Raw genomic sequence first — 11053 nt, forward strand, 5'->3', positions numbered from 1 at the left:
AGTGTGAATCAATGAATCGAGGTCATAATGTTGATTTAGAGAGTGTATATACATTTATGGTTGTGTGATGTTCAACTATAGTCCATCAGCCCGTTGTTGAAAATTAAAATATATTTTAGCAGATTATGGTCTGAAGTGGAAAATGAAATTACAACAACGTGTACATGTAGCTTTGTAGATCATTTTCATAAATGGTCCGTTTGCTATGACTTATAGGACCACATTTTCCCCTCTCCTTTCATAAAGAACGGTATCCTGTGCTAACCGCTCTAAAGATGTTCTGGGGCAAGAAAATGTGAACTTAAGACTATTCCGCAAGTTTACATTGGCGATATTGTACCAGTAGATGGCGATGTCGCATGCGAATTAGACACCGCTGTCGGTGGCGTGAGCTATTCCGATATTGTACCAATATTATTTATATTGTTCCAAGACAAATCAAATGTGAGTTCAGCTCGTGTTCTGGCCTTCAAATAAATAAAAATAAATAAAATAAAAGTGTCGATTAGTTCTTAAAAATATTTGTCGTGAACAAGTTATTAAAGAGGCAGTGTTAGAAAGCTACCGCTAGTTTATGTCGATGCTTTTTAAGGTAAGGAGTAAAATAATAACATTAATAACAATAACAATAATAACAACAATAATAATCATAATAATACATTTCAATTATTTTTCGGGCGGGCATGCGCAAGCGATATTTAACATATGTACGCGCTTCCGTAAAGCAGTGACAAAGATGGCAGTCGCCGGACAAGGTAAACCGACAGTTTACGTGCTATATTGTCGTGATTTGCAGTTAGAGCGAAAATGCCCAGCTTCCCATTTAGCACCAGAGTAGATGAACGGTTCCTAAGCGTATCGCTGTAGTGATATTTTGTTTGTAACTGGACTTTGGTGGCAAGAAAATGCTGTTACTAACGCTGGTTAGTTAGCTAAAGGACTCGCTAATTTGGCCCACGGTCCCTGAGCGTTACTCTGCCGCCTGCAACACCCACACTATATCGTTTTGTAATCATCGGGGGTCTCTCTAGTGAAAACAATTAAGTTTTCATCCCAGGTGGCATTTATAGGGTCTACTATGACGGTTTTGTGGTAATAGTTGAGGTGACGCCCGTAGCTAGCTTGATGTGTAGCTAGATCAGTATTTTGCTCGGCGCTAGCTGTAAGCTCAGCCACCGGAGACACAACATTCCGGAAGAAGCGCTTGAAAACACAGCGTTACAAACAAAATGAAGCAATTGTCTCTGTTTACTCAACGCGTCGAGCTTCTGTATTTGATTACATTTAATTTTATTCAGATCAGTGTAGTTTTGTTTCTCCTTCATTCTGACCAGATTGATTGAAACTAAGCTAAGCAGTATAATTTATTTTTTTCCTTTCTAAAAGAAATCAGTGGGTTATCCTGCGTCGTGTCATGGCACAGAAGTCGCCTAATTGTCATTTGTTTTGTGTGTCTTATGTTTGTAAAGGCGTCAAAGTTCCCCGCAGCTTTCGGCTGCTGGAGGAACTGGAGGAAGGTCAGAAGGGAGTTGGAGACGGTACAGTGAGCTGGGGCCTTGCAGATGATGACGACATGATGCTAACTCATTGGAATGGCATGATCATTGGCCCTGCCAAGGTGAGCCACGTCAAGCACCTGCTCTAACACTTCAGTATGTAATACTGATCTTCTTCAGTCGGCCACTGGGCTTTCTGCCTTGGAAGCTGACTAAAAGGGGGTTTCTTTTTAAACATCACAAGACAATAAAATGCAAACCACACGGTAAAGATTCTGTTTGACCATGTGGCTGTGCTGCTCACAAGCAGAGATTTCACGAGTCGATATGATTTGTTGAAGCTGTGTTTGTCACACCCTTGTGTCAGCAGGAAGATTATTAATTCAACAAGATATAATGTGCATGAAGGTGAGGCAGGAAAAAGTCAAATATTAGAAAAGCCAACTTTGAAAACCTTAACAAGTTGTAAGCCATACATGCAGCTTTACAGTGCCGTGTTTCTGAGTGGAGAGAAACAGCACTGTAAAGCTGGTACTTGGATGAGCCTTTTTTTTCCTTTTTTTTTTTTTTCCCCTTTTTAAAATTTTTTTTATTAGAAGCCATATTCACACACACATTCCCGTAGCTCTTATTTTTAACTATCACACACTCACTCTCACTCCAGTGGATGCTTTGGGGACAATTGAAGTTCGGTAATGTTCGGTGTTGCCCAGGGAGACTGACATACAGCCAAGGAAGGAAACACTGATTTTCCAATAGGAGCATACTCAGCATCTCACTTATTCCAAACACAGTGGGTTGAGTTGATGCCAGAGAGCTCTATTTTGGTTTCATCTGACTACAGCACTTTCTCCCAAGCCTTCTCTCAATTATTTAGATGTTCAAAAGCGTCTTACCTTTGAAGGTCTTTTTCCCCAGTCCAACCTCGTGCAGCTCTATAATCTTGTCTCTGACATCCTTTAACAGCTTTTCGGTGTTATCCATGATAGTGGAGAGGTTGGAATGGAAGTCATTGATTCTGTGGACAGGTGCGCTTTACAAACATCACGAGTTGGGTCCAAAAAAGAGGTGAATGTGGAGCTGCTTAAAAAGTGTTACTCTCCTTACATTTCTATGTTAAAATGGCCATCTTTACAGCATACCTGTTTATAGCTGTGTTAAGCAGTGTTGACCACTGTATAAATTAGAGGTGGTTGTTTTGATTGACTGATGTCCTGACACAGGGAACTCGAGCTAATCGTGGTCTAGTAATTCACCTCTTGTAGTCCAACCTCTCGACTTTGTGTTGTTGTTGCCTTCTACAGCATTTTAAAGAAATTGTCTGACAAATAATAGAAGTCCATGCTTCAGTTTTGGTGAGTGATATTCCAGTATTTTATGTGATTTGACTAAATGACACTAATTAGCAGAAATGTGTGTCTATGAGTGCAGTTTGCTAGCTGTAGCTGCTGAATTAGCACTCTAGCTGCTTGTCCACATATAGTCATTTCTGAAACAGTAGTTACCCAGTGAATGTTCCCTGAGTAACTGAGCCTCAGGTTTTGGAAACTCTGTGTGCTGAAAGTTGGAATACGCATTTTTATTTATTTATTTTTGTTATGAGCATTTGTTTTAGGGGCTTGTGCTGCCTTTGGTTGCACCTCCATGCTTTATTTTGCCCCCCAGAGAGGTGTGATGATGCATCACTTCAGTGTGTGGTTGACAATAACGAGAAGTCTGAAGTAGTTAGCTTGCATTTTTTCCAGCACTGTTTATGGCAGCCTTGCTGGTTTACCACAGCATATTCAAATGTTGGTAAAGTGTGACTCCTGTGTGCCAAGTTTTTCTTTTCAGCGATTTCACCTCTACTGCTGATGGCTTATAGACAATGTAAACAAACATAAACTTTAAAAAGAGCTGCTGTCAGCGTTGAACCTTATTTGATTTCATCTATGTCTCTGCACCTTTATCAGCACGTCCTCACTAAAGCTTTGTAGTGACAGATTTAATATAAATGTTTATTTTTTGAGCCGAATTCTTTTATCAGGCTTTGTAAAGCATGCAATATGTTTTTTTTCCCCTCTCACAGTAGTCTCACTGTTCAGAAAGAGAATAAAAAGTTAAATGGGCTCTAATGTCAGCAGTTGTTAATTCCAGAGAACTGGTGACAGTAGAGCTTATTAGAGTTTGTTAGACTTTGATTCTTTGAGCTAACCAGTCTTCTGTTCTTTTCATTGCAGACTGTCTATGAAGGCAGGATCTACAGTCTGAAAATAGACTGTGGATCCAAATACCCTGAGCATCCTCCTCATGTCCGCTTTGTGAACAAGATAAACCTAACTGGTGTGAACAGCTCAAACGGTCTGGTAAGTATCCCTGCAGATATTCGTGACAGAGTTATAATATTCACTCACACGTTTTTCTTGGTAGGATTCTGAACTGTAAATGACTTGTGCAGTAAAAACATAATTAACCAACAAATAGTCTGCTCCTGGTTGTAGCTGCTGCTGTAAGTATAACATATGGCTCGAGTCTCAGGAGTAGTAGGAAGTAGGTAGACTCAACAGTTTTCTGCTTTTGTGCTGCGCGGTTATGCAGTTCAATAAAATATTTCACTTCCAGAGAAATAAAATAATTATCATGTTGAATTCTGTTGCACAAAGGTGCTTATTCTGTCTTTCATTATAAAGCTAGCATGACTTTTAGCTTTTTAGTAGGGCTCCTGTGTCTCTACAGAGAACTCAAAAACTCACTCGCTGTTTAGTTTGAGCAGATGGAACTCGAGGAATTTCAGGGGAAAAAGTTGGAAAACTTGCATTTGTATCTCATTTGACTGGACCCTCTGCGGTCCAGGGTATAATTGGCAGTTTTTGAGTTCTTTTGATTTTACCTCTATATTCCACCTTTAAAACTGTTCACCTTGCCTTGTTTGGTATCATTCTTTTCAGCACAACCTCACGTCTGAATTTACACTTATGTTGTCATTTTGACATACTGCATTGACAGAATTGATCAATCTAAAATCAGACAAAAAACATAAAATCCAAGTAGGAAAAAAGTTTTATTTTTTACTGTAACAACCACAAACATGTTTAACGAATCATTTTCATAACTTGAAATTCAAATGTAAATAGTAAATTTTAAAAACCTGTGCACATGTTTTGCAAACAACAGTTATTTGCAGCTATTTACCTGGTATTAAAAAAATAATAAAAATTATGATGGGGGGAAAATTATGAATGTTTATAAATGAACTTTTTGCAGATGCAGGCTTGATGAATCCTCAGTCTGAAACTGGGATTTGGACATGACACGTAATAGACTACACGTTTGTCTATGACAACAACAACAACAGACTTTATTTATATAGCACATTTAAAAACCAGTGATGTACCAAAGTGCTTAACATGCAAGAGGGTAAGATGAAGTAACAGGGGAGGATGAAGGCTATGGCAAAGTACCAACATGGTAGCAGGTTAAATGGCATTAAAAACACAGAAGCAAAAGAAATGCATATAAAAGCATAAAAGAACAATATATGTAAAGGATAAGACAGTCAAACATTTTTTTTAAAAAAATGATTAAAAGTAGTTAAGAATAGACCAAAGATAGAAATAAGCATTAAATTAACAAACAATCATTAACTGGTAGAACAGGCGAGGCTAAATAGGTGGGTTTTTAACTGCGATTTGAAGGATTGAATGGAATCAGACTCGCGGACAGCGATGGGGAGGTTATTCCATAGATCAGGCGCAGCCAAGGCAAACGCTTGGTCACCTCTAGTCTTCAGCCAGGATCTCGGCTGTACCAAAAGTGACTGGGAAGATGATCTTAGTACTCTAGCAGGGGTGTATAATCTAAGTAGCTCAATGAGGTAGCTTGAAGCTATATTGTTAATAATTCAGAAGGTGAGCAACAGGATTTTGAATTGAATGCGATACTTAATGGGAAGCCAATGCAGGTCGGCAAGGACAGGGGTAATAGAGACACGGCGTCCACTACCAGTAAGGAGATGAGTGGCCGCATTCTGAACAATTTGCAGTCTATGGAGAAGAGTCGAGTTCAGACCAAAGTAAAGGGAGTGACCAGCAATAGCTTAGCGGAGGCCAACTGGAGCAAACAGTGGCATCTGCTCAGTGTGTACGCAGGGTTTCTGGAAGGAAAGTTCTTACACCCAAAAGCTTTCAAATGGGTGTTACAAGATTTTGTTACTAATTAAATTCAAGGAGGGAAGAGGGAGACGGAGCCTAGGTAAGATGCGTTGTCCACTCTGAAACACCACATGGGATCAAGCATTCGGTCGTGACACCAGTTTCTTTTCTATGTAGATTGGTTACTTAATAAAAAAACACCTCCACCATCCTTCTGCTCATTTCCCTTCAGGTCGACCTAAAGGCTGTGTCATCACTGTCCCGGTGGAAGAATTCCTACAACATCCGGGCAGTGCTGCAGGAGCTCAGACAGCACATGATGATGAAAGAAAACAACAGGCTCTCCCAACCACCTGAGGGCCAGGTGTACAACAACTGAAGTTCCTGCTGCTATTCATTACTCTCTGACACACACATACATACATGTGCGCGCACACACACACACACACGCATGCATGCATGCATGCATACTACACAAGACTCTCTGCTCCCACTTCCTCCTTCGGGAGCCTTCCATTGGACGGAGAGAGGGATGTGCAGGTGAACCCCGATTCCTGACCTGGTGCCCAATCATTCTTTGTGGTTCACAGTGCAGACCAGACATTACAAAACAAGAATACTGTACATCTTACTATAATGTTATATTTTAAGATCTTTGTGTTCTACATCCAGATTGTAAAATGACTTGAGTGTACCAATTATGTGTGTTTTCTGGGCTTTTCACATGTGGTGACAGTTAGTCCCTGATGTATGGGTATCTTGAGCCACTTTTCCATTCAAAGTACTTTAGTTCCCACGAATATTTTCAAGGTTCCTTCTTACTGTTGGTAGCTTATCATTCCAGTGTCAAGATTAGAGAAATGTAATCCACGAATGACTTTACAGCTATGATGCTGTGACAAAACAAAGGACTACAACCACAGTGAGCATGTCTTGCTGCTGCTGTTCACTGTGATTTAACACACCGTCAGTGTCAGTGCATTGAGTAAATGTTGGAAAAGAAAAGCAGCAACAGCAGCAAATCATGTTCAAAATGTCTATAATGGATTGAATGAAAAAACAAACCACTTCTGTAACCCCAGCTACAATAGCGCTCTTCATTTTTGGGATGCCTCAATACTTGAAAGATTTCCCTGAAATAGAAATAAAAATCTACCCTTTGCTTCTGCGATATCCCGATGATGTGAATTTGAGGGGCCTTCCTTAAACAAGTGTATATCTGGTACACACAATTAAACTGCTACTAGACATTCGTATCTATCAGCAGGGTACTGCTGGCTCATCACTCGTGTTCTCAGGCTTGTCTTCTGTGTGCCATAGTGCTTTGTGATGGTAATTAATTATTAGCAGCCTGTGGGATGAGGGAAAGGAAGGGTGGGGCGGGGGGGTCGACGCTGTGGGTGGGGTGCTTCGGGTCCTTGTGCTTTCCGTGTTTGGCACTTTTCCGGGATCGTCACTGTACTGTGGAACAGGAGCAGCTGTGATTGTTGTTTTGTTTTTCCCTCCCGTTTTGGGTTGTTCACTTTCTGGGCTGACCTGTGTACATTCCATGGAGTTGTCTGCTCTCATTCAGTGATCACCCACTGAACACAATGTACTTGGATGTTTATTTTATAACGGGTTGAATCTAATCAGGGTTATGGTGACCTGTTGCATGGTTTTATTTGAATTAAACATTATTACTTTTCCACAGGCTTGTGTCGTCATTGTCCAAATGGAAGTTTTTGAAGAACAAAAAATGATAAATTGAAAATAATGATTCACTATTTTGATTATGTGGTTGAAAATTGATCAGATTCATACTACTCATCCCGATGACATGAGATTACCAAGGTAAGCATTCTGGAAGGTTTTAAAAGCACCATTTTCAGTCACTAGGTGCTTAGACACCACTCTACATTTAATCTTTAGTCATTAATCTATGACTTTCTTCCACTGTGTTTCTTCCTGTTAAAATCAAGTTTTTTCATTTCACTGTTACCAAGCTTTCTGTCACAGTCTGTCTATACTTTGTCCATGTGACCAGCAGACTTAGTTACATTTAATTTAATTATCTAATTTAGAAAACTTTAATCATACTACAATTTCATTATGCCTCCAAGCAGAGGTACTGTACACCAGAGGTGGCAAAGGTATAGATGTACTTTACTTAAGTAGAAGTACGGAAACTTTTAAGAAATACTTTGTTTAACTTAGAAATTTAACTTAGAAATACTAAGTTAAATTCTCTGGTAAAAGTTGAAGTACTGAAACACCTTCTTTACTCAAGTGAGATTTGGCAGGTTGGGAAAGCATAACATCGATTGTAGGGGCTAAATAATTTCTGTTGTGAGCACCCGCAGATTTTTGTGCTCTGATCAGCTGACATGTGCTGCTGCTCTGAGCTTTACTGCTCTTTGTACACTTACACAGCTGAATTCAACAAGATCTATCCTAGCATTTCATAATGTACCTTGGCCGATTTCCATCCCCTACACAAACCGTATGCTGTTTAAACCATCCATCCATTCATCTTCTTCCACTTATCCGGGGCCGGGTCGCGGGGGAGCCAGCCTAAGCAGAGAAGCCTACCTCCCTCTCCCCAGTCACCTCCTCCAGGTTGTCTGGGGGAACACCAACACATTCCGATAGATATAATCTCTCCAGTGTGTCCTGGGTCGGCCTTGGAACCTCCTGCCGGTGGGACATGCCCGGAACACCTCGCCCTGGAGGCATCTTTGTCAGATACTCAAACCACCTCAACTGGCTCCTTTCGATGTGGAGGATCAGGGCTCTACTCTGAGCCCCTCCTGGGTGGCTGAACTTCTCACCCTATCTCTAAGGGAGAGGACAGCCACCCTTGAGAGGAAGCTGATTTCCGCTGCTTGTATCCGTGAACTGGTTCTTTCGATCACTACCCACAGCTTGTGACCATAGGTGAGGGTAGGGATCAACCAGTAAATTGTGAGCTTCGCTTTTACACTCAGCTCTCTCTTCACCATTATGGACCAGTACAGTGTCCGCATCACTGCAGCTGCAGCACCAATTCGTCTGTTGATCTCCCGCTCCCGCACTTCTCCCGTCACCCCGAGATACTTAAACTCCTCTACTTGGTGTAGGAACTCGTGTCTGACCTGGAGTGGGCACTCCACCTTTTTCCGGCTGAGGACCATGGCCTCAGATTTGGAGGTTCTAATTTTCATTCCCACCGCTTCACACTTCTTATTGTAAGTTACAATGGCTAGAGGCATTGATTTAACATTTTCATCTCCCGGAAATGGAAAATGCACAAAATCCTTAATGGTACAGTCTGTCATTTTTTGTGGTTATTTAAATTTAAATTTTTAATAAAAACAAATAAATAAATAAAACTAAAAGCAAAAACATGAAGGAAAGCAGCCATGCAACCAGCATCTGGATAAAACGTCGTCCTATTCCTCTTCACCTGGTCTGAAGTCAGGGCTCTTAACACATGAAAACCTGCGTAAGCCTGCTTATTTATTCCTGATATTGTCATTTCATATTAGCAGATTAAACACGGGACCCTCCTGTCTAATAAGTTAAATAACAACAATAGCTGGTTATAAAATCACATTATGTCAGCTAATGTTAGGCTGGAGTGTCTAAAAAAAATCACAGTTTGTTGATTAGATTCTCATGTTGTATCTATTGTGTGATCGAATTCAAAGAAACGTAAACGTAAACATAGAGTCATCCTACACTCACTCCAGATGAATCAAAGCCAGAGTTGTTCGTCCTACAGCAGCAGGCGGAGCTAGGGCTATGCACTTGAATTGGGAGGAGTAAGAAAACAGATCTCAGTTGACTGTAATCTGTAATCTACTGGCATCTACCTGTGTTACTTTACACACTGTAACTTAATACCTTAATACTTAATACTTAATACCTTAACTTTCACAGGCATATGATATAATGTGAAAGTCACAGCAAACTACACTTATTCCATTGTTTTATTCGTGCATTTGCCATATTTGGAGGGGCATTAGTTGTAAAAGTAAGCTGTTAGCGTGAGCTTTACACTGGTGTGGGTCGCCACTGAGTTCTTGTCGCCAGTCGTTCTGTGCTAAACAGCAAGATGCTTTTCTGAGAGGAACCAGACGCATCATTGTCGCTTAGCAGCTGTTGTTTCATTGCCTCTTCTCTAGGAAACAGGACAAAGGGTGACACGTGACCTGAGTCTGTGGGGGAAAACACTGGTGAATGAGTCACAGTGGGTGATACAGCTGGGTGCCAGTCATTCTCTAATGTGCTATAGAAAGAGCTTTCAAGGAGAAGCAATCAACTAAATGCAGTGCTATATGTAATTAAATAACCTCACTGTTGTAGTGATCTTATATATTAACCCTCATTCAATCCACAGTGAATGAGGCTTCCACATTCAACCCCTCTATCAGCTGTAATGTCAGCTTGGTCAGTGTGTGCTGAGAATCTCTCAGTCACTCTGTTGTGATCTGCTGTGATCAGCTGGATCATTTTCATTCTAATATGGATAAAAAAAATTACAGACTAAAACATGTAAAACACCCTACATGCAATAAATACCAGAATAAGGAGCTTTCAAATCAACCAAGCCCAGGACCATCTCCAATCTGCAACAAAATGTTATGGTAGAAAATCTGAATATTTATAAGAATAGAATAGAATAGAATTCCACTTTAATGTCATTGCACATGTCACAAGTACAAGGCAACGAAATGCAGTTTGCATCCATCCAGAAGTGCTTTAGCCATAATATAGATACATGACAAAATATATCTATATTATTGGTGATGTATGTTCTATTTCTGACAGAGCATTGCATTTCAGCCCTGTTTTTTGTTTCTATTGATTACTTGAAAAAAGACCAGGTAGGACTTTTCCAAGACATGCTTTTGCACTAATGTTCACACTTCCATAATGAGTGACAGAGAACCCCCAAATCATGACATAGAGTGATACCAGTTTACCCACAAGACCACTGACCTCATCTGAACAGCAAATCCACATGCATAGAGTGCAATCAGCAAAATTAAAATAAATTGTACAAAAAGACCTAAAGGAGGATATCTTGACCTTGTGATATGTAGTGAACAGAGACAGTGCTGCCTAAAACATGAATTTAATCTCCCCTCTAGCTTTGAAGTGGTCCAGCTCTCGCCCTTCTTCGTTCCCCTAGTCAGTCCCTGATTATCATATAAATATATGCATTCACACATCATCCTAATAATTAATTCCACCGGCTTGATTACACTGCATTTGTTACATTCACATGTAAAGCGTAGTGTTCTAGTGATGGTGGTGGTGAGGTGAGTTCGTGCAGTTGTGGGAGCTGTCAGATGGTCACTGGCATACACACTCCCAGATGATCTGGTGTTCAGGCCTGAGTCAGGGTGCTGTGCAGGCGCCCATCTGCTTGCCAGGTTAACACCAGTTTCTCTCTCTCTCTCT

General features: G+C 40.6%; 1 protein-coding gene across 1 annotated transcript; it reads left to right on the forward strand.

The window, feature by feature from the left end:
* The first annotated feature begins 651 nt into the window (after positions 1 to 651).
* Positions 652 to 7316, forward strand: ube2v1 (ubiquitin-conjugating enzyme E2 variant 1). Its single transcript, XM_005938604.2, has 4 exons — positions 652 to 755; positions 1470 to 1618; positions 3716 to 3841; positions 5859 to 7316. Exons 1-4 carry the CDS (start codon positions 737 to 739, stop codon positions 6003 to 6005), a joined length of 441 nt encoding a protein of 146 aa, XP_005938666.1. The 5' UTR covers positions 652 to 736; the 3' UTR covers positions 6006 to 7316.
* Positions 7317 to 11053: the final 3737 nt, after the last annotated feature.

Source organism: Haplochromis burtoni, unplaced genomic scaffold, assembly GCF_018398535.1.
Source record: "Haplochromis burtoni strain Fernald_Lab_line unplaced genomic scaffold, NCSU_Asbu1 Contig_221, whole genome shotgun sequence".
Taxonomy (NCBI): domain Eukaryota; kingdom Metazoa; phylum Chordata; class Actinopteri; order Cichliformes; family Cichlidae; genus Haplochromis; species Haplochromis burtoni.

Excerpts from the sequence above, each read along its gene's own strand:
- ube2v1 (XM_005938604.2), top strand. Across the intron at positions 1,619-3,715 it reads TGATCATTGGCCCTGCCAAG|ACTGTCTATGAAGGCAGGAT; the intron begins GTGAGCCACGTC and ends TTTTCATTGCAG. Across the intron at positions 3,842-5,858 it reads TGAACAGCTCAAACGGTCTG|GTCGACCTAAAGGCTGTGTC; the intron begins GTAAGTATCCCT and ends ATTTCCCTTCAG.